The sequence below is a fragment of the Tilletiaria anomala genome, assembly GCF_000711695.1.
Source record: "Tilletiaria anomala UBC 951 chromosome Unknown K437scaffold_71, whole genome shotgun sequence".
In the NCBI taxonomy this organism is placed as follows: domain Eukaryota; kingdom Fungi; phylum Basidiomycota; class Exobasidiomycetes; order Georgefischeriales; family Tilletiariaceae; genus Tilletiaria; species Tilletiaria anomala.
Genome location: NW_013546951.1, coordinates 21556 through 47353, shown reverse-complemented (window position 1 = coordinate 47353; position 25798 = coordinate 21556). Strand labels below are relative to the sequence as shown.

General features: G+C 56.1%; 7 protein-coding genes across 7 annotated transcripts; 4 read left to right on the top strand and 3 right to left on the bottom strand.

Annotated features, from left to right (window-relative positions):
* Positions 1 to 247: 247 nt before the first annotated feature.
* Positions 248 to 1062, top strand: K437DRAFT_226289 (supernatant protein factor, C-terminal domain-containing protein; the record flags this gene model as incomplete). Its single annotated transcript, XM_013386552.1, has 3 exons — positions 248 to 454; positions 543 to 885; positions 962 to 1062. The coding sequence occupies 3 exons, from the start codon at positions 248 to 250 to the stop codon at positions 1060 to 1062; spliced, it is 651 nt and encodes a 216-aa protein (XP_013242006.1).
* Positions 1063 to 1410: 348 nt separating this feature from the next.
* Positions 1411 to 2794, bottom strand: K437DRAFT_257929 (putative RPN11-26S proteasome regulatory subunit). Its single transcript, XM_013386551.1, has 4 exons — positions 2424 to 2794; positions 2312 to 2345; positions 1587 to 2239; positions 1411 to 1506 (listed from the first exon to the last, which is right to left on the bottom strand). Exons 1-4 carry the CDS (start codon positions 2651 to 2653, stop codon positions 1488 to 1490), a joined length of 936 nt encoding a protein of 311 aa, XP_013242005.1. The 5' UTR covers positions 2654 to 2794; the 3' UTR covers positions 1411 to 1487.
* Positions 2795 to 3029: 235 nt separating this feature from the next.
* Positions 3030 to 11288, top strand: K437DRAFT_257928 (PROCN-domain-containing protein). Its single transcript, XM_013386550.1, has 11 exons — positions 3030 to 4964; positions 5032 to 5269; positions 5334 to 8002; positions 8200 to 8215; positions 8290 to 8449; positions 8532 to 8570; positions 8637 to 8930; positions 9002 to 9016; positions 9086 to 9697; positions 9758 to 10162; positions 10232 to 11288. The coding sequence occupies exons 1-11, from the start codon at positions 3259 to 3261 to the stop codon at positions 11215 to 11217; spliced, it is 7140 nt and encodes a 2379-aa protein (XP_013242004.1). The 5' UTR covers positions 3030 to 3258; the 3' UTR covers positions 11218 to 11288.
* A 395-nt stretch (positions 11289 to 11683) lies between these two features.
* On the top strand, positions 11684 to 13056 carry K437DRAFT_275196 (phosphoglycerate mutase-like protein). Its single transcript, XM_013386549.1, has 4 exons — positions 11684 to 11857; positions 11935 to 12007; positions 12080 to 12227; positions 12309 to 13056. Exons 1-4 carry the CDS (start codon positions 11817 to 11819, stop codon positions 12920 to 12922), a joined length of 876 nt encoding a protein of 291 aa, XP_013242003.1. The 5' UTR covers positions 11684 to 11816; the 3' UTR covers positions 12923 to 13056.
* K437DRAFT_257926 (uncharacterized protein) lies at positions 12954 to 15095 on the bottom strand. The gene is made up of 4 exons (XM_013386548.1): positions 13720 to 15095; positions 13338 to 13620; positions 13166 to 13272; positions 12954 to 13077 (listed from the first exon to the last, which is right to left on the bottom strand). The coding sequence occupies exons 1-4, from the start codon at positions 14629 to 14631 to the stop codon at positions 13006 to 13008; spliced, it is 1374 nt and encodes a 457-aa protein (XP_013242002.1). The 5' UTR covers positions 14632 to 15095; the 3' UTR covers positions 12954 to 13005.
* A 2804-nt stretch (positions 15096 to 17899) lies between these two features.
* Positions 17900 to 20505, top strand: K437DRAFT_257922 (uncharacterized protein). The gene is made up of 3 exons (XM_013386547.1): positions 17900 to 18821; positions 18899 to 19468; positions 19587 to 20505. The coding sequence occupies exons 1-3, from the start codon at positions 17984 to 17986 to the stop codon at positions 20372 to 20374; spliced, it is 2196 nt and encodes a 731-aa protein (XP_013242001.1). The 5' UTR covers positions 17900 to 17983; the 3' UTR covers positions 20375 to 20505.
* Positions 20386 to 25199, bottom strand: K437DRAFT_257920 (uncharacterized protein). The gene is made up of 4 exons (XM_013386546.1): positions 23078 to 25199; positions 21074 to 23011; positions 20699 to 21015; positions 20386 to 20618 (listed from the first exon to the last, which is right to left on the bottom strand). The coding sequence occupies exons 1-4, from the start codon at positions 24840 to 24842 to the stop codon at positions 20493 to 20495; spliced, it is 4146 nt and encodes a 1381-aa protein (XP_013242000.1). The 5' UTR covers positions 24843 to 25199; the 3' UTR covers positions 20386 to 20492.
* Between the last annotated feature and the right edge of the window lie 599 nt (positions 25200 to 25798).

The window sequence follows — 25798 nt, the reverse complement described above, 5'->3', positions numbered from 1 at the left end:
ACACTGCTTCACAAAGGTCAGAACAAGAACAGCTATTGATTGGACATCTAGCTCCTCACCTTGCGTGGAGTTTTACCTAGGCGCGCGCTGCTTCTACAAGCTACACCGCCGTACGCGCGCAGGCCCGGTCGCCATCCCTCCCAAAATGGAAAGTGACGGCCGCATTGCATCCAGCTCGCGCTTACCCAGTACGACTTCGCTCCAAGGGGGCCGACGGACGTTCTTGGAGCCGTCATCCAGATGCGTAATGAGCAGGAATACTGCAAAGACGTTTAGCAGCAGGGGGGTGGGCGGCGCCTCGGGGAGATCGCTGCCGCCGCGAAGAATGTGGTCTGCTTGTTTGGCGGTTGCGCTTCTGGCGTGCATCGCTTTGCTGCCGGCGCGGGCACACATGATCGAGCTTTTGCCGGCTTCGAAGGAGTGCTTCTTCGAAGACCTGCACATCGGGGACCAGGTGCGTCTGTGGTCTTGCATCATGAGCGTGAGTATTTGAGCATGCAGCTGACATTTACACCTGCGCTTTGTCTTCGTTTTGGCTGCAGATGACTCTGACCTATCAAGTAGGCGGTGGTGGGGGGCATCTCGACATTGACACGACGCTCACCGAGCCATCTGGTCAGCGGCTGTACGAGCTGTACCGCAAGGACACGGGGACATACTCTTTCACCGCGCAGCACGACGGGCGATACGAGTACTGCTTCTCGAACGAGTTTAGCACCGTCAGCGACAAGACGGTCAGCTTCAACGTGCATGGCATCATCTATGTGCCCGATGACGGAGAGATGCAGCCGATAGAACGGGAAATTAGGGATCTGGCAGCTGGACTGCAGGCCATCAAGGACGAGCAAGAATACCTCGTCGTCAGAGAGCGCGTGCATCGGAATAGTGAGTCAGATGCTCTCGCACCTGCCTGCATACGCCGCTGACATCGAACAACACGTTACGATTGCTTTCTCCACAGCTGCCGAAAGCACAAATACGAGGGTCAAGTGGTGGTCCATCGCCCAGGGGATCATGCTTCTGGGTGTCTGTGGCGTGCAGATCTTCTTTGTGAAGAGGTGAGAGAAAGGCAGCAGGCTCACAGAGCAAATCGTGTATGCGAAAGACGACAAGCTCACACACGCCCACCCACCTTCCATCCTGCACTTGCCCTCTCACACCTACTGCAGGCAATTCGAGGTTCGCCGTGTGGTCTGAGGCAGACGGGCCACGGATGCAAAATAGGGAAAGAGCCCTTCTTGGCTCAGCCAAGATTCTGGAGCGCACCGAGATGTCTGAACACAAGGTGCAGCCTCGATCGCTCAAATGTAGCTATAGCACAGCAATCCAACCCTCCATCCCGTAGTCGGCTACCGCGTTGCATAGGCGGGAGGAGTTGCATGCATGTGCATCTGCCTATCATTCTGATACGGACAAGGACTGTTTCTCATCGACGTCAATGATCTGATATACAGGAAATGAATCGCCGTCGGAGGCCACAGTATGGTTTATAATTCGGCAAGTAACCTGCCGGTCCGAGCGAGAGTTAATGCTCGTCAGTGCACGTCCAGCGGGAGACGCTTCCAATGGCGCTGTGGAATACTCACATCGTGCCCAGACTCTGCACGATCTGGTCGCCCATGGCCTGCTCGACTGCGTCTTCGAGATGTCGCTTCGGGTCTTGCTTGCCGACATGCCGTGTCTTTAGCTCGTCCGCGCTCATCGTACTCTCCTCCTGCACGCTTTTGTTGTACTCTTCCGACAGCTTCAGCATGCGCTGGATTGCCTTCTCGTTCGACTCCTTGTGCTGCCCCCAATCCCGGAGGCGCAGGCCCTCGGTCCAGTTGCGCTTGTGCAGGTTGTTAAGCATGCTTTGCTCCAGCTCTGTTTTTCGGTAGTTGATCGCGATGCTGTAGTAGTGCCGATTGAGCCCGTGGATCAGACTCTGAATGCTCGGCTTGTTGAGGTGTCCAATGTTTGAGGTCGTTTGCCGCGGCTCCTGCCCGAGCATCATGCTGCTCGGATTGATCAGGCGGAACGCGTCGATGACGACTTTGCCTTTAACAGATTGGATCGGATCGACGACGACGGCTACAGCGCGCGGGTTCAGCTGCTCGAACGATTGCTGCGTATTGATGTCGACACTAGACAGCCAGCAGCCAAACCCAGGGTGAGAATGATACCAACCTACGACCGCCTCTGGTCGCCCTGTCTGTCTGAGCATGTCCAGCATTTTGGTCTGGTACACCGGATCTACTGCCTGCAGCGGAGAGGCAACCTGGATCAGTTCGTGCATTGATGATGAATGGCCCCCGCGGCGCTTTGAACATACCTCAACCGAAACTCCTGTACCGCTTTGTGGCATACTGTGTGCAGGCGCCAGACATGGTTGCATCAGTTGGAAACTGCCTGCCGCAATCAGGCGGGAGGGTCTATGAACTGACCTGAAAACATCGACAACCGAGACGGTATAGTCATCTACAAATTCTCCAAGCATGAGCCCCATGACTTCCATTGGCACACCTGCTCGGCCGTGCTTGAGCATCTTGAGAAGCGCCAGCGAGGAGATGTACACCGTCTCCGAGTTGTCTTGTTGAGGCATGTCTGATACGGACGCGTTGCCACCGCCTCCTCCCATGTGCTGGGCGCGGTTCATCATCGATTGAAAGTCCATTTTCGATGGACGTGTGCGGCTTTTCCGCAGGCCGTCTGATGTACGAGTCTGGCTCCGTGAAGCTTTGCAGAGGGTGCGGTGCTATGAACCCTGCTCGTGACCCGTCAACTTGCGGACGTTGGACCTAGTGAGCAATCTCACATGGAGTTGGAAGCCGCGTAACTTGTATACTCAACTCACCGAACGGGTGATGGATTGCTGAGATGACGACGGCACTGCGTCGCTGTGCTAGGTTGGGTGGGCGGAACGCGTCTGCGCGACTTGCTTGCAGGGAAGTGGACTCCCACACACTGCCACACTTCTCGTCGAGCTGAGAGGAAGAATGCTGGGATCCATCTGGCTGTTTCTTGATAGCTTTTGTTCACGTAGATCCATCCCTCTCTGCACCCTGCGCGCATCCAGCAGGTGCAGGAACACGTTCTGCTTGGTCGAGTGCACGAACTGAACGGGCTGCCAGTAAGACCTTTTTCGCAGTTCTGATTTGCAAGCGACTGGTGAAGCCAGCGCAAACCGGACTTGCCACTGACCGCACCGCAACTGCTGGAGACGCTCATCTGCAACAGCGCAGCAGATATCTTCCTACAGCGGCAGCAGCAATCGCCATCATGGCGGGCCCGCCACCTGGATTCAATGGCCCTCCGCCGAGTGCACCAGCCGCGATGCGTGGCCTACTTCCAGGCATGTCCAATGGCGCGGAGCCAGCGTGCATGGATGCTGCCACATTGGAAGCAAAGGCTCGAAAATGGAAGCAGCACCAGGCACGACGCTTTGGTGATCGCAAGGGGAAAACAGCCATAGTGGACACGGGAAAGCAGGAGATGCCGCCGGAGCACCTCAGGAAAATCATGAAGGACCACGGAGACATGTCGAACCGCAAGTACAGGGCAGAGAAGCGAGTGCATCTTGGTGCTCTTAAGTACGTGCCTCACGCGATGATGAAGCTTCTGGAGAACATTCCAATGCCTTGGGAACAAGTGCGAGAGGTTCCAGTGCTGTATCACGTCAGTGGTGCTTTGACCATGGTCAACGAGATCCCAAAGGTGATCGAGCCGATCTACCATGCTCAATGGGCCACCATGTGGCTTGCGATGAGGAGGGAGAAGCGTGATCGTCGCCACTTTAAGCGGATGCGCTTCCCGCCCTTTGACGACGAAGAGCCGCCGATGGACTACGGGGACAACCTGCTGGACGTCGAGCCACTCGAGGCGATACAGCTCGAGCTGGATGAGGATGAAGATGGAGCAGTCATCGACTGGTTCTATGATCACAAGCCCCTGGTCGAAGATCAGAAGCACGTCAATGGACCATCATACAAGAGCTTTTCTCTGGACCTGCCGCAGATGGCTGCGCTGCACCGTCTCGGAAAGACGTTGCTCAGCGACATTTCGACCGGTGACAACAACAATGCTTATCTCTTCGACAAAAAGTCATTCTTCACCGCTAAGGCGCTCAACACGGCCATCCCTGGAGGTCCCAAGTTCGAGCCTTTGTTTAAAGACACCGATGACTTTGATGCTGATTGGGACGAATTTAACGACATCAACAAGGTCATCATCCGCAACCAGATTAGGACAGAGTACAAGGTTGCTTTCCCGCATCTGTACAACTCGCGTCCTCGCTCCGTTCACAATGCGGTCTATCATGAACCAAAAAACGTCTACATCCACACAGACGACCCTGATCTACCCACTTTCTACTACGACCCTGCCATCAATCCGATTTCTGGCCGCACAATCTCCACAAAGGACCAGTTTGACGGGTTCTACTCCAATGGTGAACCAGTCTTGGACCACGAGGAGGAAGTCTTTGGCGGTGCTGATGGAGACGACGACTTGGAGGACGTGGTCTCTGTCAAATTACCCGAGGGTATCGAGCCATTCTTGGAAGAAGAGGAGTTGACGAACGACCTCACGGCCGACGCCATCGCGCTGTGGTGGGCTCCGGCGCCTTACAATCGCCGCAGCGGCAGGACGGTGCGCGCGATTGATGCGCCACTGATCAAGACCTGGTACACCAAGGAGCATTGTCCACCAGGCATGCCGGTCAAGGTTCGAGTGTCGTACCAGAAGCTGCTTAAGAAACACGTCGCCAACCTGCTGCACGCGCGGAATCCCAAGGCTGGCACGAAGAAGTACCTGCTTCGTCAGCTCAAGGAGACCAAGTTCTTTCAGACGACCACCATCGACTGGGTCGAGGCGGGCTTGCAAGTGTGCAGACAGTCATTCAACATGCTCAACCTCTTGATCCATCGCAAGGGTTTGCACTACTTGCATTTGGATTACAATTTCAACCTAAAGCCCATCAAGACGCTGTAAGTTTCATGCGCTATGCTCATGACCGATTCGGTCGGCTGATTTTGGGTTACTGCTCTTCCACAGCACAACCAAGGAGCGGAAGAAGAGTCGGTTCGGAAATGCATTTCATCTTATCAGGGAGATCGCGAGACTTGTCAAGATGGTCGTGGATGCGCACGTTCAATTCCGCCTGGGCAATATCGATGCGTTCCAACTCGCCGATGGCCTGCAGTACTTGCTCAACCATGTTGGACAGCTGACTGGGATGTACAGGTACAAGTACAAAGTCATGCGGCAAATCCGCGCATGCAAAGACTTGAAGGTAAGCTCAAGCATGTCCGCGGCGTTCGACAATTGAAGCTTATCAGTTTTTTCATTCTGTTTAGCATGTCATCTACTACCGTTTCAACAGTGGTCCAGTGGGCAAAGGCCCCGGTGTCGGTTTCTGGGCCCCCAGTTGGCGCGTTTGGATGGCGCTGCTGCGAGGGCTCACGCCGCTGCTCGAACGCTGGCTTGGCAACCTGCTGGCGCGTCAATTCGAGGGACGCTCGAATAAGAACAAGTCCATTCTTGTGACCAAGCAGCGCGTAGAGTCGCACTTCGACCTCGAGCTGAGGGCAGCCGTCTTGCACGATATTCTCGACATGATGCCGGAGAACATTCGCCAGAGCAAGTCCAAGACGATCATGCAGCACATGACTGAGGCCTTCCGATGTTGGAAAGCCAACATTCCGTGGAAGGTGCCAGGCATGCCTGCGCCGATCGAAAACCTTATCCTGCGATACGTCAAGTCGAAAGCGGATTGGTGGACCTCAGTGGCGCATTACAACCGTGAACGCATTCGCCGCGGCGCTACCGTTGACAAGACGGTAGCCAGGAAGAATCTCGGACGTTTGACACGTCTGTACCTCAAGGCTGAACAGGAAAGGCAAAATTCATACCTCAAGGATGGGCCATACATCACATCCGAGGGAGCTGTTGCAATCTATACCTCGACCGTGCACTGGCTCGAGTCTCGTCGGTTCCAGCCAATTCCATTTCCATCGCTGAACTTCAAGCACGACTCGAAGATTCTCGTGCTTGCACTTGAGCGCTTGAAAGAAGCTTACAGTGTCAAAGGGAGACTCAATCAAAGCCAACGTGAAGAGCTAGCGCTCGTCGAGCAGGCATTTGATGAGCCAGCTATGACGCTCTCTAGGATCAAGCGTCTCATGCTCACGCAGCGCGCATTCAAGGAAGCTTCGATGGAGTTCTTTGACACATATGAGAAGCTCATTCCGTGCTATGACATCGAGCCGATTGAGAAGATCACCGACGCCTACCTGGATCAATACCTCTCCTACGAGGCGACCAGGCGCGATCTCTTCCCAGCCTGGATCAAGCCGAGCGACACGGAGCCTCCACCTTTGCTGGTCTACAAGTGGTGCAACGGGATCAACAACCTGCAGGATGTCTGGGAGACCAAAGATGGAGAATGCAACGTGCTGATGGAAACGACGCTCAGCCGAGTCTACGAGAAGGTCGATTTGACGCTGCTCAACCGCTTGCTGCGCCTGATCATGGATCACAACCTGGCAGACTACATCACAGCGAAGAACAACATCAACATTGTCTGGAAAGACATGAGTCACACAAACACGTATGGCTTGATCCGTGGCTTACAATTCTCCGCGTTCGTCTTTCAATACTACGGATTAGTGCTTGATCTGCTCATTCTCGGCTTGCAGCGTGCCTCGGAGATGGCAGGACCGCCGCAGATGCCCAACGGGTTTCTTCAATTCCGCGACACTGCTACGGAGACACGCCACCCGATCAGGCTTTACTCTCGATACATTGATAGGATCCACGTCATGTTCCGCTTCACCGCCGAGGAGTCGCGAGATCTAGTTCAGCGGTACCTCAGCGCCAACCCCGATCCGAACAATTCGGGTATGATCGGCTTCAACTCGAAGCGATGTTGGCCGAGGGATTGCCGCATGAGGCTTATCAAGCACGACGTCAATCTCGCACGCGCAGTCTTCTGGGACATCAAGAATCGCATTCCGAGAGCGCTCACCACAATCGAGTGGGAGGACACGTTTGTCAGCGTCTACAGCAAGGACAACCCCAATCTGCTGTTCAGCATGCTCGGCTTCGAGGTCCGCATTCTACCAAAGATTCGCGCGGGCGATACGCAGGAGCAACGAGACGGTGTTTGGTCCCTGGTGCAAGCGTCGACTGGCGAGCGCACGTCGCAAGCGCACATCAGAGTCAGCGATGCTGGCGTTCTGCACTTTAATAACCGAATTAGGCAGGTGCTTATGTCCGCCGGTGCCACGACCTTTTCCAAGATCATCAACAAGTGGAACACGACATTGATTGGTTTGATGACATACTACCGCGAGGCCGTCGTGTACACAGAGACGCTGCTCGACTTGCTCGTCAAGGCAGAGAACAAGGTTCAAACCCGGGTCAAGATTGGTCTCAACTCGAAGATGCCGTCCAGATTCCCGCCCTGCGTGTTTTATGCGCCTAAGGAAATCGGTGGTCTTGGGCAGCTGTCCATGGGTCACGTGTTGATCCCAGCCAGTGACCTGCGCTGGAGTAAGCAGACTAGTACTGGCATCACGCACTTCCGGTCTGGTCTCTCATCACAAGAGGACCAGCTCATTCCGAATCTCTACCGCTACATTCAGCCGTGGGAGGCTGAATTCATCGACTCAGCCCGCGTCTGGCAGGAGTATGCGCAGAAGAGGAAGGAGGCAAATGCGCAGAACAGACGCCTCACGCTCGAAGACCTCGAGGATAGCTGGAGCAGAGGCATACCCCGCATTAACACGCTCTTCCAGAAGGACCGAACCATCCTGTCCTATGACAAGCTCTGGCGTGTCCGTAGCGAGTTCAAGCAATACCAGGTGCTCAAGTACAACCCCTTTTGGTGGACCGACCAGCGGCACGACGGCAAGCTCTGGCAGCTCAACAACTACCGTGTCGACGTCATTGCAGCCCTCGGCGGTATCGAGACGATCCTCGAGCACACCTTGTTCCCCGGCACAGGTTTCCCTTCGTGGGAAGGGTGAGTTGAAATCTTCCCGGAAGGCCCTGGTCTAGTCACGATATTTCCAAAGTCCTCGAATTTGCTCATTTCTTTTTGTGTTTATCGTTTCCTATTGCTCCTTGTCCTTCCTTCACTGTCGCCATCAGGGTGAGTATATCCGTTGCAGCATTCTTTCTGGAGCCTGTTTGCTGACCACGTCTTGTTCATGCCTTGCAGCTGTTCTGGGAAAAGGTCGGGCTTATTGTGCCTAGCTAGGTTTGCCCTGCAGGAGGCTGACGCACGCGCTTTTTCTTTTCCGTGGGCAGGCCTCTGGGTTCGAAGAGTCGATGAAGTACAAGAAACTCACCAATGCGCAGCGCTCCGGTCTCTCGCAAATCCCCAACCGCCGCTTCACGCTCTGGTGGTCTCCCACGATCAACCGTGCCAATGTCTATGTCGGCTTCCAAGTCCAGCTCGATCTGACCGGTACGTCGCAATCCCTTGCGGTGTTCACGCGACAGGTGATGCTGACATATTCGACTCTTCTGCTTGGTTATGGCGGCTGCAGGGATATTTATGCACGGTAAACTGCCAACACTTAAGATCAGTGCGTGCGAGGATTTTTGGCCATGAAGTGGTTTTGCTGGTGCTGATGTCTTGCGTTGCCTTCCAGGTTACATCTCCATTTTCCGCGCGCACTTGTGGCAAAAGATCCACGAGTCGGTCACGATGGACCTGGCGCAAGTTTTCGATCAAGAGATGGAGGCGCTGCAGATTGAGACGGTACAAAAGGAAACGATTCACCCGAGGAAGTCGTACAGGATGAACGCTTCCTGCGCCGATTTGCTTCTCTTTGCTTCTTACAAGTGGCCGATGAGTCGACCTTCGCTACTCACTGAGTCGAAAGACGTGCTCGATGGCTCAAGTGCCAACAAGTGGTGGCTGGACGTGCAGCTCAGATGGGGCGGTGAGTCTCGGGTCTTCTTGTGTCGAATGCATTTTCTGACACCACCGCCCGCTTTCTTTATTCTTGGACAGACTTTGATTCCCACGGTGAGTTACGCCGAAATGGCGTTGACGCATCGGGGTCAGCATGCTGATGCCACGGTTGCCATCTTACAGACATTGAGAGGTATGCTCGAGCTAAGTTCCTTGACTACACAAGTGATTCGACCACGTCTATCTACCCTTCAGCCACGGGCGCACTCATCGCGATCGATCTTGCCTACAATCAACACTCGGCGTACGGCAACTGGTTCCCAGGCAGCAAGCCTTTGGTTGCGCAGGCGATGGCGAAAATCATGAAGGCCAATCCAGCGCTCTACGTCCTGAGGGAGCGTCTCCGTAAGAGTTTGCAATTGTACAGTTCAGAGCCCACCGAGCCGTACCTTAACTCGGGCAATTACGCGGAGCTGTTCAGCAACCAGGTTATTTGGATGGTTGACGACACGAACGTCTATCGTGTCACCATCCACAGGACGTTCGAAGGGAACCTGGTGACAAAGCCTATCAACGGTGCAATCTTCATCCTCAATCCGCGCACGGGTCAACTCTTCCTGAAGATCATTCATACCTCAGTTTGGGCTGGTCAGAAGCGTCTCGGACAGTTGGCGAAGTGGAAGACAGCGGAAGAGGTAGCAGCATTGGTACGCTCGTTGCCAGTCGAGGAGCAGCCCAAACAAATCATTGTCACGAGAAAAGGAATGCTTGACCCGCTTGAAGTGCATTTACTCGGTAAGTATGATCCCATCTTTGCCTCTGCTAGTACCCACATACTGATGCTCCATGCGACAGACTTCCCGAACATCGTCATCAAAGGAAGTGAGCTGCAGCTCCCCTTCCAGGCGTGCATGAAGCTTGAAAAGTTCGGCGATCTCATCCTGCGTGCAACGCAGCCGCAGATGGTGCTGTTCAACATTTACGACAACTGGTTGTCGGAGATTTCGTCGTACACAGCATTCTCGCGGTGCATCCTGCTTTTGCGCGCTTTGCACGTGAACCAAGAGAAGGCAAAGATCGTCTTGCGTCCAAATGTGCAGACCGTCACCGAGCCACATCATATCTGGCCGACTCTCACTAACGAGGAGTGGATCAAGGTTGAGGTGGCTCTTCGCGACCTGATCCTTCAAGATTATGGGAAGCGCAATTCCGTCAACGTTGCTAGTTTAACGTCGAGCGAGATCAGAGACATCATTCTCGGTAAGTTTTGATAACACGACAGAGAAATGCAACAGAAATGCTAACTCTTTTGCGTTTCTCCTTTCGCAGGGATGGAGATCGCGGCACCCTCTGTGCAACGCCAACAAATGGCGGAGATTGAGAAGAGCGCCGAGGCTGCTCAACAGGTTACCGCCACACAGACAAAAACGACCAATGTGCACGGCGATGAGATTCAAGTCATCACCACGACCCAGTACGAGAATCAGGTCTTCTCGTCGAAGAGTGACTGGCGGGTGCGTGCACTCAGCTCGACCAACCTGTCGTTGCGCTGCCAGCATATCTACGTCTCTAACGACGATGTCAAGGAGGATGCTGGTAGCCTCACGTATATCCTACCGAAGAACATCCTCAAGACGTTTATCGTCACGTCTGACCTGCGCACGCAGGTGGCCGGGTATCTCTATGGTATTTCCCCGCCCGATGCACCAGCCGTTAAGGAGATCAAGGCGATTGTTTGGGTCCCGCAACGCGGCACACAGAGCAGCGTCGAGCTGCCAAGCGACTTGCCTCAGCACGATTTTATGCTCAAAGGTCTTGAACCGCTGGGTTGGATCCATACTCAAGCTCAAGACCTTCCGCACATGGCACCCACGGATGTCGTAGCGCACTCCAAGGTGATGGCGGCGCATTCGGAATGGGGCGCAAGCACGATTTGCATCACAGCTGCTTTCACGCCCGGCTCTGTCTCGCTCACCGCATACCAGCTCGCCGTTTCTGGCTTCGAATGGGGACGCAAGGCGACCACCGCCGAGGTCGCCTCAGGCAATTTGCAAGGCTTCAATGCGGGCATGGCCGACAAAGTCCAATTGCTCTTATCCGATCGCATTCTCGGCTCGACCTTGACACCAGCCGACGGACCGTGGAATTATGGTCTGTCGCTCTCCGCGCAGTGGGCGCCGAGCATCAAGTACAACTTGACCCTGGATCGACCGCCCGCATTCTGGGACGAGCTGCATCGTCCACAAAACTTCCTCACTTTTACTGCAGGCGAGGACGAAGGAGAAGGCGCAGATGTGGAGAATTCATTCGCTTGAATAGCATGCAGTCAGCATGATTGTGGACACATACTGTATAGTCGTCTTGAAAACTATCAGAACATGAGTCTGTGCTTGGTGATGAATGCCCTGGCATCTTGGCCGCGTGCGCCTCCATCTTCCCCCTCACGGCCGTGATTGAAGCAGAGATTGGATTTGCAAGGTATCTGGCGCGTCCGACGAAGAGACAGTGGATGCGTACGCTGTTGACCTGAAGCTTGAAGGGGAAGCACCAGCTTCTGGACCGGCTTTGGAGGGTTTTGCCCATGCCGCACAGCCTAGAGGGAGTCAAAAGGAGTTCGAAGACATGTGTACATTTTCTTTTCGCCGGCGTCTTCTACTTTGTACTTGCACGATAATCATGCTCACAGTGTGAAGTTTCAACCAGGTTCAAAAACGCCCACCCTGCTTTTGGTGCACAATCATTTATGCAGGCTGGCATTCAATTTCCTGAAGCCTGAACCACCGCAATTTCCAAAAGTGCCCACCAGACATTTACCTACTTGCTCTCGGCTGTTTAGGAGTTAGACGTTTACCAATTACCCACAGCAGTTACCTCGCCCTATCACCTCAATACCTAACGTGCCACCTTCAACGAAATGGTCGAGCGTATTTATGTTGTCCGACATGGCTTTCGCATGTGAGGCCTATTTCGTGGCACCTCGCATCGCGGTCCGTGCTTGCTGATCTGAAAACTCATGTTACTCACTCTTCAAGGAACTGGCAAGGCAACGAGACCTTCCCTATCACGGGACGGCCCCGTGACCCCGTCCTGACTGCTCATGGGCTTGTGCGTGGGCTGGGCCCCCGCTGAACCCCGTCGTGAATGGCCTCACTGACAACCAGCGGACTGCTTTCGCAGGACCAAGCGCGATGTCTGGCTCAATACTTTCTCTCATTACCCGAAGCCGAGCAACCTCAACTGGTCATCTCCTCAAGGTACTACCGGTGCATGCAGACAGCCTTCCCTACCGCAAAGGCGCTCGGCTTACAGTTGCTGCCTGAGCCAGGTGAGTCTCCCTACGCCCTTCAAAATAAAGTCGAGATCAGAGGGCAGCTGCTGACTGCTGCCTATGCTTCCTACCTTGAAGGCCTCTCTGAATGGTTTCCACCTGCATGGCCACCAGATAGCGGCAAGCACCCCTTTCCTCCCTCGGTTGAAGACCTGGAAGAACAATTCCCCCCGAACGCCATCTCTCGGACGTGGCGACCGCTGCTCTACGCCTCCCCCCAAGGCGAGACAGCTGAGCAGCTGCACAAACGAACAAAGCGCTTCCTGTCCCTACTTGAAGCACGCTGTGAGCAGATCGGCGTTAAGCGCGTGCTATTATGCTCGCACGCAGCGACCATCATCGCTTTGGGTCGCAGCATCCTGGCCGAAAGCGCAGGCACCGACGGCCGCGGGTATCCTATCGGCGCCGGGACGGCAAGTCTGAGTCTGTACGTGCGTGGCGAGCAAGGAGGCGATGCAGGACGTTGGACACAGCTGCTCAATGGCTCGGCGGATCATCTGCCCGAGGGCGTCGAGCGGGAATGGAACTTTGATCACGTGCCGAGCAACGTCACGGAGCCGGGCATGGGGGCCGATTGGGTCGACTCTGCGCAACCGCTGCTGGAGGACAAGGCGGACACGGTTTGGATGGAGGACGAGCAAGACCCATATAGAGAAGACGCTGGGCCGACGTTCGAAGGAGCCAAGCTATGAGGTCCGATATTGCACTCCTTCAGCGACTTTAGACGCTATCGAAAGTATTTATACAATACGGTGGGGGCTGCACGCAGTTACGATTAGATCCATTCTGCGTACACAATGTATCCTTTGTCTGCCAAAATCCCACGCTCTCGGATCACAGTCGAGTACTTGGAGACGTGGACGGAGAGGCACAGTCTAGAATCAGTCGCGAGAGCTTTTCAACGCCCCAGAATACTGTTTCTGTTGTCAACTCACCTTGAGAACCCACCGCGGACGCAGCCGACCTTCCACAGGCGCAGGATGTGGCAGATCGTGCTCGAATTCTTGCAACAACGCTGGTAACGTTCGTGCCGGTAAGAGGTCTGTGCAGAAGAGACGTCTAGTATCGCATTCGCACGCAATCGGACTGCAAGTGCCAGTGACACACCTCTTTGATCATTGTGCGCAACAAGCAGCATGTCCTGCTTCTCACACCACGCATTGAGCTCCTTGTCTATAGCACAGGGATTCCCCTTGACGTTGACAGTGACGAGGCGAGGCTTCCGCGCCGCTGACGGAACCGTTGCGTCTGACGGCAGCGCCGTCTCTCCTCTTGAGATGGCATTCTTTCCAGACGTCGAAGCATCGGAGGAGGATAGAAGCTGCTGCAGAGCGGGAAGAGAGATATCTGCGATGCCTAGGGAGACAAGTTGTGGATTTGGCGAGATAGCCTTTTTGTGGGGTTGAGTGCACGGAAGAACATCAGTTAGTACTTATACATGCATTCATGGCTGTCCCCGATTTTAGTGCTCGCAATGAAGCACACACACCTCCCAAACTTGTTTGACGGCCTGTATATCCTCTCGCAGCTTGTGTGTGTGGTCGGAAGACGATGCGCGCCCCGATATCACGCCTACTGTTGCTTTCGAATGATTGGCCAGTGCTGCGCTCCTAGACAAGTTGGTGCAGGGCGTAATACCACATCCATCGGACGGCAATGCCCCCGGCGTCGCGGACCCTGCTGTGCACGTTGCGTTCCCACGTTGATCATCATGGGCGGAGCCGCAGCAGGACTTCGATCCTCCAATATCGAGGCGCAGAGTGGGGAAGGAGACGATGAAGGTGTCGATGGTGATAAGCGACGTGCTCATCGTCAAGCGCTTGAGCGCATCATCGATGTACGCGACCGGGAACCGCTCCTCTCGTGCGTCTTGACCGCTGGCGTGTGCATCATCGAGGTAGAAGAACTTGGCAGTGACGTCGAACTCGGACCGATTTTCTGGACTGCAGGGATCTTGCGTTGTCGGGTTCGCTACTACTACTGGATTCGGGAGCGTGAGCGTTTGTGAACGTTCATTCCAAGCATAAGAGATGTATGGTCGCTCTGGATTGGAGCTTAGGAAAAAGCCCGATCGAGCTGGCGGTAGCGATTCATAGTCTTCTTCTTCTTCTGCGTCTGCTTGAGGATCCTGCGCTGACACGCTGCCGTTCACACCTATAGTGGCACGCCCAGATGCAGAGTTGGGTCCATTCCCGCTTGCGGTGCTCGGCCCACACCGGCGTTCGTCCTCGTCATCTCTGATCCCCCAATCTTCCTCGCGGCCATCGAGCGCAAAGTGCAGCGTTTCGTGCAGAGCATTGGCCAGCTCTCCATCGACAGACGGCTTCAACGAGCGCGCGACATCGTGCGTGTGCAGGATGAGCGCACGCATTGGCGTCGGCGCTATCGTTGCTGCACGCATGTTTAGTAAGGTGGTACTACGCAGGGATGCTGCACGGGGTCTGCTTCAGGTTGTGCTGATCGATGATCGGTAATCGCTGCGGTGCCTGTCGACCCTTTGAAGGGAGCGCGCCGATCTGTGGAGATTCTCTCGAGTCCCGAGAAACGCTTTCCCACGGTCGCCCGCGTCCAGAAGCGCAGGGTAGCAGGGTCGTCCGCCTGAGGTTGTCCAGAGGGGATCGCCCAGCTAGTAGCAAGGCAGGACGTAAGTTGTTAACAAGCACGCTGAGGACAGCGTGTCGAAGGGCGACGAAGTAGATGTACGCCGTATTGCCCATCATCGATGGATACGAAGTCGTTCGCTCCAATGCTTCTTCGTTTTGCCTGCTTGCTAGGCAAGCATCGTCTGAAATTGTGGCTGCACCGCGCGGCTCTTACATCCGCGTTGGGAACCTTACATAAGGTACGGAGCTCCAGCTAACGTGCCCCAATCTCTCACGTTGGAACCCACCCACTTCTCATCGGGGTAGGCAGTCCTCAATCTGCAGATTGCACCATTCTAGGTCCTCTCAGCAAGAAGTACTCTGCCATCAGAGAGCTTTGCGCCTTTTTGGTGGGAGCCAAGCTGGCGCAGCAACGCTACCTGATGCCCTCTCCCACAAGCCGGGAAGCTCTGCGCCTCTTCGTCCTCTAGACGGCGCCCGCGCCCGGATGCGCGTACGTCACAGCTCTGCCAGGCTGACGCGGCAACATGCGTCGTGTCGCCCACGCTCAGATGGCGGTAGGTGCCGTGGGCAGATCACAGAGACTCAAGATTCCCCGGTTATTCTGTTCGAGAGCTGGGGCAAGATGCAGCGCTGCCTTTTGCCATACATCGGTATACTGGGCCCTGCTGGGCCTTCCCGTACACGCTACACTCTGTTCGCTTGCCAATCCTTTCTCGATAACTGCCGCAGGTGATTCACAACCTGCGCCGCTCTGTTCTTGAAACCACCATCTGCCGAAGGTATTGCTGCGTCTCGATGTGTAGGCAGAAGCGCGAATCACGCGCTCGTACTTGCACATCACCCAACGGGGACAAGGACAGTGAATGCTTGCCTTGCGACGTCCGAGAGCAAGCTGTCGGGTCCCTCTACCTGCATCTGAGAGGGCCATTCCCGACAGGCCATTTCCCTCGCCAATACGTGACTGCATTCCACTGAAGGATCAAAGCAGCAACTGACACCGGTAATGGCGAAACGGGCATGATGTCTGCAGGATCCGCTGAACACAGGGCGAACAATGGACACTACGTTGACTCTGCACCTGCGGAGGACCACTCTCTCCGTGGCCGACATGGGATTGATTTACCAGCGCTGTGTCATCTCCTCCCATAGTATCTGCTGTTCGCACACGTGCGACGTGCGTTTTTTTGGGGCGGGGGTGCTGCGCTCTGCATGTATCCCCATGTTAGACAATTAGTATCTCGAGTCAGTACACTTGGGGAGCGCATTGTAGTGTCTAGCCTTTCACGGCCAGTACATGAGCATGCTTGATTGCATGGTCACCTACCATGTTCAAAAGTCATTTGACTCTTGTCACCATCCGTTGAGCTCCACAAGATCCAAGATTGGCATCACGTGTATGGGGCAAGAAGGCGAGCTCTCGATCAGTGTCACATTCACATCACATCTATATCACACTGGCCGCATGGGCACGACTGGGCCACAACGAACGACTGTCGCTGGACTGGGACCGGTCGCGAGCAGCAACCGTCATCTCCCTACTGTCCTATCATCCACCTCTTTCCTAGCCAGCCGGCGCACTGTTCCAACCTTACTTACGTGCCAACATGGAAGCGGGCAAGGAGCCCTGGACCAGCCGCACTTGGCTGGCAATGCCACAGCCCAGCGACGACTCTCCGTCTCGCTCTCGATCGTCACCTGACTGGTCTCTTGGCAGTACAGCCTGGCAGCTCGCTGATCACTGGGCCTCTCCTGGAGCCGCAACGTGTGGGCGCCTGGGGCCCCTTCGCTGGCGAACAGTTCTCGCCCACCTCTCGAGAGACGATCATGAACATGACGATTAGGTTTCGCGTCGCGTCGCGCCACCCCAGGTCGCGTGTCTGTGGTGTTGTGCTGCGCGTGTTCCCGCACCAGATCGCTGCTTTCCGGCACGGCTGCTGTTGTATATATACATGCACACAGCACAGTCCACAGGAGAGAGGATAGGATATACATATATACATTGTGCGTATGCTGTGCGTCGTAGGTCTCTGTACATATGGGCAACATGTGCATGGCTGTGGCTGTGCATGCTGCGTTGTTTGACGTAGGGAGCTCGCAAGGGAACATCTATCCTCCCGCGTAGGCGTGGGAGGACTGTGGTCGTCGCGTGTGTGTGTATGTGTGCTAAAATTAAGAATAAGGTTCAGCTAGTCTTGAATACGGCGTCCATCAATCACATCCTCGTCACATCAGTCGAGTTGGAGAGGAGAACGGACGGTTACGCATGCGCATCGGCACCTCGCACCTCGCACCCGCAACTCGATGCCATCCTCGATTGCCAGTCGTGACTCATGATATTCAACGGCGTCGCTACTCGGCCCGCGCCATCGTCGTCGTCGTCGCCGCCGCCGTCTGGACTCGGGGGCTGTCAGCGTCAGTGTGGGATCCGTTTGCATTGCTGTCATTTGTGCGAGTGCTCTTCCGGGCTTTGGCTGCTAGGAGGAGAGTCAGGGGTCCAAAAAGTGCGAAACCTTGACAAAGACAAGCTTGCTAGGTTCGAGATACAAGGACATATCTTTTGTCGAGCATCCAAACCCAATCCGGAAGTGAAAGGACGGCGAGGGAGGCTGCTTTGAGGTACACGAACACGCCGCGCAAACTCGTACGTTTCTGGGTGTATAACAACCCCATCAACCCCGAGTGACCTCATCCCCATCCCCATCGCACCTGACTCGACTGCACCATCTTGCTGGATTTCATCGTTCCCTCCATCTCATCCACCCAGTAGCAACGCACCGATCCTGGCTATCTACTCCTGCACCTGCTCCGCATTCTCCACACATCCACCGTTGCGAAGCGACCATCTCTCATCAGGCGGTGACCACCTGCCGCTCGGAAAAAGATCCGTTCATATGTCTACCACCCGTCCCTGTGCCACTCGTCCTTTCCAGTTGATCTTTCCGAGTGATTGCCATCCCCGCGTAGGAACAGGGGCCGGTATCTAACACTCGCAGCATATCCATTTCGCATCAGGGTCAACAGCACCTACGGCGAACAGATATATTCTGTTCGAGGATCCCACACGTGGAGTCGACTCGTCGGCACTCACCGTTCCCTCAAAGCCACTTCCCTTCCCTGCGCGCTTGAACAGGCCTTGCACTCCCTGCCATGGCCTCCAACGCCGACATATTTGCCACGCTCCTCTACGCGGCCTGCGAGGGCCTGCCGCTGTGGAACCCGTCCGCGCTGCGGCTCGGCGACGTCGGCTTCTTGCGCGATGGTTCCTTCCACGTGCTCTACAACGCCATCGACGGCCCATCGCTCACGATGCTCTCGGACGCGAGCCAGCCGGCGCTGGCCATGCGCACCACGCGGAGCAGCAGCATCCTGAGCGCCGGCGCTGCGGCTCATGCCAGCCCACTCGGCTCGCCGGGGGAGGACGCACTTGCGCAAGGCAGATGCGCGTCCAGCACAAGCATGCTGACCAGCAGCAGCTCTACCGACACAAACCAAGCGTCCATCGCCGCTGCACTGAATAATGCCTTGTGCCCTGCGTCCACTTCGTCGTCTGTAGCGACGTCACCCCCGCCGGCACCACCGCCGCTGCCGCCACCGCCGGCGAGCACGACTGCCGCATCGCCTCCACAGTTGCACCGCACGTCTCTGACGCGTAGTTTACTGAGCCGCTCCGCCTCACCGCCCGCCGCGGTGCCGCCGCCGATGCTGCGCACCTCCCCGCCTTACAGCCCGCATGCGCCGAGCGGCTTCGAGGAGCTGCGCCCGCCGCTGCCCCTGGCGGTGGACCAAGAAGCGCCACGGGTCTTCACAATGGGCCCGCGCACGTCGAACAACTTTCGCGCGCTCGGCTTTGAGCTCGGCGCCGAGGTCACGGGTAGCCCCGTAGGCGGCACGATCAGCTTCGAGACCAGCGGTGGAGACGGTGCACTGCTCGTTCCGCGGGACCCGGTGGAGAGGACGCTGCTGAAACATGTCGGTGTACTCAAAGGTGAGACGAACCCAACCCTGCTCTACCCCCTATTCATCACGCTGACGCGCATCCTCACTTCTCTCCTTGTACCGTAGCCTACATCAAAGCACACCGCCGCTGGATCTTCTCGACCTTCGGCGAGGCAGAGGACATGGAGATTGACGAGATCGCTCTCGTCTATGGCCAGGATCGCACAACGGACTGGGGCGTCTCGGTCAGTCGCGACGCCGCGCGCGGCACCAAGCTGGCCTTCGAGGTGTTCAGCATGGGCAAGGCCGGCGTCTGGGGCGACTGGCGCTCCAGCGGCTCCGCCAGCCAGCGCGGACCGTACCGTGACGGCAGCCAGTACAGGGACCTGCTGCAGGAGCGCGCCAGGAGGGGCACCACGCCTACCAACCCCGCTGCTGCAGCGCACAATGGGTCCCGCGTACCTGGTGACCCCACCAGCCCAGGGCCGATGGACGTTGATACAGACCTGAGTGGGCTCCATCTCGGCCTCCATCTCGCTATGGGAGCAGCAGGAGGAGCCGGAGGAACGGGCGAGAGCCTGAATTCACACGGCGCCAAACCGGTATCCTCAACGTTGCATTCACAGTCGCAAAACGTCAACGCTCTGCAGACAAATCTCGGGTACGGTAGGGACTGGGAGTGGATCAAGCAGAATCGTAAGCATGTCAAGACGACCATTTTATGGGTGGGAAGGGCAGGAGCTGTCTGTCGCTGACATCGCCTTCCTTTGCCTTTGCACTGACCCGCTTGCCATCGGGGCATGTGCCGCAACAGCCTTTCCGCGCGACCAAAGTATCATCTTGCGGCGCATCACAGCCAAAAACCGCCTTGGGCTCGGGTTCTTACCCGCTCGCCTCCATGCAGCGGCCGGTCCACGTCGTGAAGGCCCGCACGGACGCGATGGCTCAGCCGCCATCTCGCCGCTGCGTGCCCGCTGCTCCGGCGCGAGCCACAGCGGCATCTATACGCACGTGGACCTGCTCGACTTCCTGCATGCCATCCTGCTTGATGCAGCACCGCAAGCACACACGTCGATCGCGTCGGACGATGATTGCCTGGCACTTCTGCACAAGATCCTTGCCGATCATGCAGACCTGCCGGCGTGCAGCCCATTTGGGAAGCTCGAACAACTGCTCAGGCTGCTCAGGCAAAGTGCGCAGCGCTGGCTGGACGTCACATGCGACGAAGACGGCTTTGCGCAAGCCGAGATGCGCCGTACGCCGCGGGCTTGCTATACCTCGCGATGCGTCGCAGATGTGACTCAAGGCGAACAGGGCGCGCCTTCGAAGGCGCTCATAGACTCGATCATCAGGGGCATTCAAAAACTGACACGCAAGCACACCTACCGGATACAAGCTTTGCGTACCCCTCAGAATACCCTGTGCGAGCAGCATGCACGAGCAGCGAAAGAGCATTTCAACCACACCTGCAGTCACACCGCATCCGACGAGGGTGCTATCCTCTCCAACGGACTGGCTCCCAAGGTATCCCCTATCAGCCCGGCGAGCCGCCGTGCGGTTCACACGCCGAACAACAGGCGCCATTCGGGCGGCTCAAGGTAGAAAGCGAATAGATCCTTGCAGATGTTGTCTCAGATTGTGTACATGCGCGCTGGTATGATGATAGGTGACAATGCATTCTCTATTGCGGTGCATGTAAGAAGGACACGTCACAGATTTGCTAAAGGTAGACACTGCGCTCGTCTGTCAGAACCGAAAATGGCTCTTCATAGCTCTTGACCTGCAAGTCGTATGGCCGCCCCGAGCGGTCGGCGCCATTCAAAATGGCAATGAGAGTCCACCAAGCCTGAGTGCGAACGAAAAGAATTTGCGGAGACTGAGCGCGCCCGTTTCCGGCGGCTAGCAGCTACGGTTAATCGTACTCACTTGCCAAGCGACAGCCGGAACGAGAATCTGTCCTTCCTGTACGCGGCTCAGCCATCTTCGCCACGACGCACTGCTCCAGACGCCATTGGGCGAAGGCATGGGACACACATTGGCGCGCGCGCGTTCTTCTGCGCTCTCTGGCTGGAGCGTCTGCTCGTCCATTACTGCCTTGTAGCTTGGTGGTGGGAAGCGATGAGCGATGATCGGGGTGTGGAAAACGCACATCTCCAGATAGTCCAGCTCCCATGCAGAACGATGCGGCCACTCTTGAGTGGCAAGCTGGGAGACGATGTGCTCGAGAGATAGACACATGTGGGCTAAGCAAGGAATCCGGATCAGTCCCAACCACAGTGCGCTTCCGTGACGAGGACTTACTCAATGGAGTGGAAAAGTGCCTGGCGTCCAGGTTTTGCTTCGACCACCGATAGCTCGCCAGCTCGTCTCCGTCTGGTCCGGGCGGAAGGCCATCTGGCACTCCGTGTCGACGCCTGAAAGGGTTCTGCACATTGCTAATGTCCTTGAGAAGCGAAGGAGCAAAGAGAGAGTTGTAACCTTCGCCATCAGGTGCTGTCCACACCAATGCTGTCTGCTGTTGTCCGACTTCGGTGGCTAGCCCAGCCTTAACTCTAGTCTCCTCAAATGCGTCTATCCAAGCCGCAATGCTGCGGAAAAGCTCAAGCCAGTGCTGCCATGATCGCTGCGTGGCGATGCCCGTCCCTGAAGCTTCTTTAACTTCAGGCAAACGGTGAGGCAAGCTAGTCGCCCCTTGTAGACGACTTCGAAGCTTCTTCAACCAACTGCCCAAGCTCTCTGCAGAGCCTTCCGATTGTATGACTTCAGCTTCCGGATTCAAGCGATCGAGATCATTGTCCAACGCGTCAGCTACCGCCGAAGGCAAATCTGCCAGTCGGGTCTCTGGAGTGGCGCCCGCAGAGGCAGCGACATCCGAGCGCCAAGCAAGGACATTCGCGGAGTTGACTTTGCTCTGTTCGTGAAGCTCAGCAGCCCTACCGAGAGGGATGAAATCGCCCGCCTGCGAGGAACCGCTCTCGACGCCGTAACAAAGATTCATGATACCTTCCCAGCCAAGGGAGTGGCCAAAAGCTGACGCGATAGCTACGGTCATCGGATCGAAATCGCCAGACAGCCAGCATCCCGCTGTGATCTCTGCTAAGCGGAATGCACGGTTCTCCTTCTTGTGCTGGCGCTGGGGCTCGATCGAGCCCGGAGGTGTCAGCACGCCGACTTCCGATTCGCGGGGGCGGACTGAAGTAGGTATGCCTTGTGTAGCTGATGACTGTGTCGGTCCTTTTCCATCTTCGGACCATGCAGGTGAATTGCTGGGCGTAGCCTGGCCAGAGTCCCTCGTTTGAACTATTGTTAGCGCAGCAGCTGCAGCTTTCCGCAACAGCGTGACAATATCTTCCCCTTCGTCGAAATGTAAGTCATCGTCAGGCCAGATCAAGTCGTCACAAAATTCCGCTTCATCAGACAAGCTGAGCGCATCCGAACGGTCTCCGTCATCAAAGTTAGTATTTTCTTGGACGGCGCCGAGGTTGGAGCCTTCGAGAAAATGACGCGCATTCATGCGAGCGCTGGCGCTTCCGAAGCTTCCCGCATTTTGCCTTGACCTCATTGGCGATCCAGGTGGTCGCAAGGTTGAGCTCAGATTGAGGATGGGGCTCTGTAGTGCATCTTGCGATATGGCTGAGGGCGACTGCGACTGAGCTGAATCAGAAGAAAATAGATTGGGGTTCGCAAAGGCAGCAAACCCACTGCCCTGACTGTCCGCGTTCGAACCAGAGCTCATACCACTGGCGCTTCGCGCGCGGGTTTTGAATCCCAGATCCAGCACGCGCAGCAGGAACGATGGACGGCGGTCTTTTCCCACTCCCATGCTGGCGCTTTCGTGCACCTCGCTCGTTGTGGGACTGTTTCCTCCTCGAACCTCATCGAAGAGATCGCTCGGTAATACACCTGGCATGCTGCTGCTCGTCCCTCTACGTACTTTGGGTGGAGAGTGACTCCTCGCCTTTGCGAGCACATCCAAAGGCGCAGGAGACGTAGAAGGTGTCAGTGGTAGTCCTCCAACACCGGTGGCACCAAAGGAAGATTTCGACGAAACGATGGATGCAGGCGATATGACCGTTTGAAGGTCCATTCCCCCATTGAATGCGCTATTGTCTCCCCCTGAGTGATGAACATGTCCTTCCTCAACCGACGTAGCCGATGGAGAGCGTGCGCGCGAGACATGCAAGACATGAGAGGGTCTTCTTCTTGCTTTCTGAGAATGCTTGAACAATGCGCGCTCGGCTACGCCGAGTATATCGAAGAGGTTCAGTTGATTATCTCATGTTGGCATGAAGAGTTGAAACTTACCTTTGACGCGCTCCGGTACAGGAGCCAACCCGACATTGTGCAAGTCAAGTCTAACATTGAAATGCACATCCTTTCTGCGCTTCTCTGCACCGCAAGAACGGCCGTCATTCCAAGCAGTGAACACGCGGATGGGGTGTGGTGCCTCCTGGGCCTGTGCGAATGCCAATCTTGCATCCTGCTGCTGTTGCTGCTGCTGCATTTGCTTGCGCTTGCTTAATGACTTCGCTTTGCTTGCACGCGAGCCGCCTCGTATTGTTCCACCGCCGCGGGTGGTCCCAACACCTACTTCTCCCGCAGCAGCGCTGGTGTGCGACATGCTCCTTGCTCGCTTGAATGCATCTCCCAAGCGCGCAAAGGTATTACCATTGCTATTGTTGTCCTTAGCATCAGGGGAGACGCCCTCCGGACATAGCGGCGTGCCTCCCTGTACAATCCCAGACGCAGAAATCGTGACCTCCGCTTGGCCGTTCGAACTGGGGAAACTCATGATGCGCGTCGGTGAGAAAGTGCGCCGCAGAGCAGTGAGAGGCCTGTTCTCGGCTCCTTCGTCATCACCCTTGCCACCTGAAGACAGCAATTCTGATCCCTGTTCCTGTTTACTTGCGTACGCAGCACGTGTATGCGCACAGATGCCAACGCTTCCGTCAGGTTCTCCTTGCTTCGCGCTGCCGCTGCCGAGTCGCGCGTACAGAGGCTTGGCCGGATCGCGCCGCTCGCCGTTGTACGTGACGTTGAAGCGAGTATTGAAGAAGGTGCGCAAAGTCGTAAATGCAATGTCTTTCTCGAGTCCTTCTTCTTCTGGGTCCATCTCATCGATCGGCATGCGCCGGTTGCTGCTCGCTGCAGCTACATCGGCGGATGCGGCAAATGCATGTGCAAAAGCTTCATCGCGGTTGACTGCGTCGCCTGATGGCATTCCGTCCAGCGGAACGCCCATCGCGACGTATGCATTGGCAGTGTTCGACGGGTCTTTGCTTCTTCGCCTGGTGATCGAAGCCCGATCCAGCATGCGCATCGCTTTGCTGAGCGCTTCGATGCTGCTGAACAGGTCCGTCTGCTCGAGCAAGACACTAATTGTGTCGAGCGAATGCGGCGCATACTTGGTTGTCACTGGCCGCAGACGAGAGGCGCCGCCGGCCAAGTCAAATGAAGAGCTGGCTGATTTGTTGCAGCGCTCGAGGGAGGAACGGGTGGACGCATCCTCTGACGAAATCTTGTCTTCGTCTGAGTCATAATCATTTTCCTCGTACTCGTACTCGTCATCCGCATTGGGGTTGTCGTTGTCAGAGATACAGACGTTGCCAGCATTTCTCCCAGTAGCAATGTTATTGGCTTCGCGAACAGAGATCACATCAGCACCGCAGTTCGGTCCATTGCCAAACAACGACGAGCTGCCCCTCCTCAGCCCGGCCAACAATCCGCTGTCATTCTGCCCCGTCCCTCCTGCCGGTGGGGGCGAGACTTGCGTCGAAGGGGACCTGGTGCGCACGAGCTTATTGAGTAGGGGCGATGGCGAGAAAATCGACGCTGCTGAGCTCCTGCGTGCGCCACTACCTTCTGCTGCCACCGCCGTTGCTGCAGAGGAAGAGCCAGATTGAGCGGCTGCAACTCGTAGCGCCTCCTTAAGCTCCCGTCGATTTCGCCGTCGAGCTCGACGCGCAGTATCATCCCCCTTGCTTTCGACGACGTATTCAAGCGTCGGCAGTGGCGTTAGATGGAGGGCAAAGGGTAGCGTGAAGAGCTGCTCCAAAGCTGGCGGGCCCATCGTTGCGCCTTTGCCTTTCCTCACCTGCGGGGTAGCTGTGTGAGCTTGGCCGCACGTAGACAATCATGGATTGCGTGGTTTGAGTTGCTGCAGATTCAAGAATGTGCAGGTTCGGGGCTGTACGAGATTAAACCAGGAAATTACTGGCTTGCCTGCTCTGTAGCCATTGAGCGTTGATGACAGGTCGAGCGTATCACGCAACCAACACTGATCGTCGCTACCGGAATAGGTTGGTGATGGTCGGCAGCTCAATTGCTTAGAAATGCCAGACCCCAATGTATATGGGGGCAGAACGAACCATTCGATGATTGATCGGACCTGGCAAACAATCGACTTGAATTTGGACGTACGTCGGCCGAGGCGGTGATGTTGAAATGGTGAACTTCGAGGCGATGGTTTGTGAGCATTGGGGGGATTCATCTGATGACGCATTGGTTGCTCTGCGCCTAGTGTACTTCCCTTTCCCCACACGGGCACACGCAGGCACCTCCCCGCCCTCGCAGTGTAGCACACGGCCATTCTTTTTGGACCCGAGAAGTCTTCTCCGCGCTCCGCAGGCCATTGTCCCCAGTGCAACAAAGACAATGTGGTCATGTTAATACCAAACTCGCTGTACAACTCGTCGCATCACACATGTAGGCTCGCTCTGTTGTGAGCGGCTTGACCAGCCAATGCCCGCTTTAGTCTGTTCATTGCAAACGTTGGCACCATCTCTCGTCACTCGAGCCACCAGGCACGCTTGATGCGGCCGGCGGCAGCTGGCGATCTCAGTCCCAGCTCAACAAAGCCCATTACGTAACGTCCTTTGCCTCCCCGGGCAGAACTTGCGCAACATGCTGACGACAAGCTCGCTTCGATGAGTCTACCTTGTCATTCCACATTTTACGACGAAGGCGACAGTCATATCCTCTTTCGAGGCTCGCCTGCGGTTCCTGGTTGCCCGTGTGAATGGTAGC

What these genes read in the sequence shown, in the direction of transcription:
- K437DRAFT_257929 (XM_013386551.1), bottom strand. Translation starts at nt 2,653, where the DNA reads ATGGACTTTCAATCGATGATGAACCGCGCCCAGCACATGGGAGGAGGC. An exon ending in TCGGTTGTCGATGTTTTCAG is followed by an intron (nt 2,346 to 2,423) that starts GTCAGTTCATAG and finishes GCCTGCACACAG; the next exon opens with TATGCCACAAAGCGGTACAG. An exon ending in GTACAGGAGTTTCGGTTGAG is followed by an intron (nt 2,240 to 2,311) that starts GTATGTTCAAAG and finishes TCTCCGCTGCAG; the next exon opens with GCAGTAGATCCGGTGTACCA.
- K437DRAFT_257928 (XM_013386550.1), top strand. Translation starts at nt 3,259, where the DNA reads ATGGCGGGCCCGCCACCTGGATTCAATGGCCCTCCGCCGAGTGCACCA. An exon ending in ACTGCCAACACTTAAGATCA is followed by an intron (nt 8,571 to 8,636) that starts GTGCGTGCGAGG and finishes GTTGCCTTCCAG; the next exon opens with GTTACATCTCCATTTTCCGC. An exon ending in GCTTGAAGTGCATTTACTCG is followed by an intron (nt 9,698 to 9,757) that starts GTAAGTATGATC and finishes TCCATGCGACAG; the next exon opens with ACTTCCCGAACATCGTCATC.
- K437DRAFT_257926 (XM_013386548.1), bottom strand. Translation starts at nt 14,631, where the DNA reads ATGCGTGCAGCAACGATAGCGCCGACGCCAATGCGTGCGCTCATCCTG. An exon ending in CCGTCAAACAAGTTTGGGAG is followed by an intron (nt 13,621 to 13,719) that starts GTGTGTGTGCTT and finishes CCCCACAAAAAG; the next exon opens with GCTATCTCGCCAAATCCACA. An exon ending in TGCGCACAATGATCAAAGAG is followed by an intron (nt 13,273 to 13,337) that starts GTGTGTCACTGG and finishes TCTTCTGCACAG; the next exon opens with ACCTCTTACCGGCACGAACG.
- K437DRAFT_257920 (XM_013386546.1), bottom strand. Translation starts at nt 24,842, where the DNA reads ATGGGCCCGCCAGCTTTGGAGCAGCTCTTCACGCTACCCTTTGCCCTC. An exon ending in TGTACCGGAGCGCGTCAAAG is followed by an intron (nt 23,012 to 23,077) that starts GTAAGTTTCAAC and finishes TACTCGGCGTAG; the next exon opens with CCGAGCGCGCATTGTTCAAG. An exon ending in GCACTTTTCCACTCCATTGA is followed by an intron (nt 21,016 to 21,073) that starts GTAAGTCCTCGT and finishes TTCCTTGCTTAG; the next exon opens with CCCACATGTGTCTATCTCTC.
- K437DRAFT_275196 (XM_013386549.1), top strand. Translation starts at nt 11,817, where the DNA reads ATGGTCGAGCGTATTTATGTTGTCCGACATGGCTTTCGCAT. An exon ending in GTCCGACATGGCTTTCGCAT is followed by an intron (nt 11,858 to 11,934) that starts GTGAGGCCTATT and finishes TCACTCTTCAAG; the next exon opens with GAACTGGCAAGGCAACGAGA. An exon ending in TCCTGACTGCTCATGGGCTT is followed by an intron (nt 12,008 to 12,079) that starts GTGCGTGGGCTG and finishes CTGCTTTCGCAG; the next exon opens with GACCAAGCGCGATGTCTGGC.
- K437DRAFT_257922 (XM_013386547.1), top strand. Translation starts at nt 17,984, where the DNA reads ATGGCCTCCAACGCCGACATATTTGCCACGCTCCTCTACGCGGCCTGC. An exon ending in ACATGTCGGTGTACTCAAAG is followed by an intron (nt 18,822 to 18,898) that starts GTGAGACGAACC and finishes CTTGTACCGTAG; the next exon opens with CCTACATCAAAGCACACCGC. An exon ending in GGAGTGGATCAAGCAGAATC is followed by an intron (nt 19,469 to 19,586) that starts GTAAGCATGTCA and finishes GTGCCGCAACAG; the next exon opens with CCTTTCCGCGCGACCAAAGT.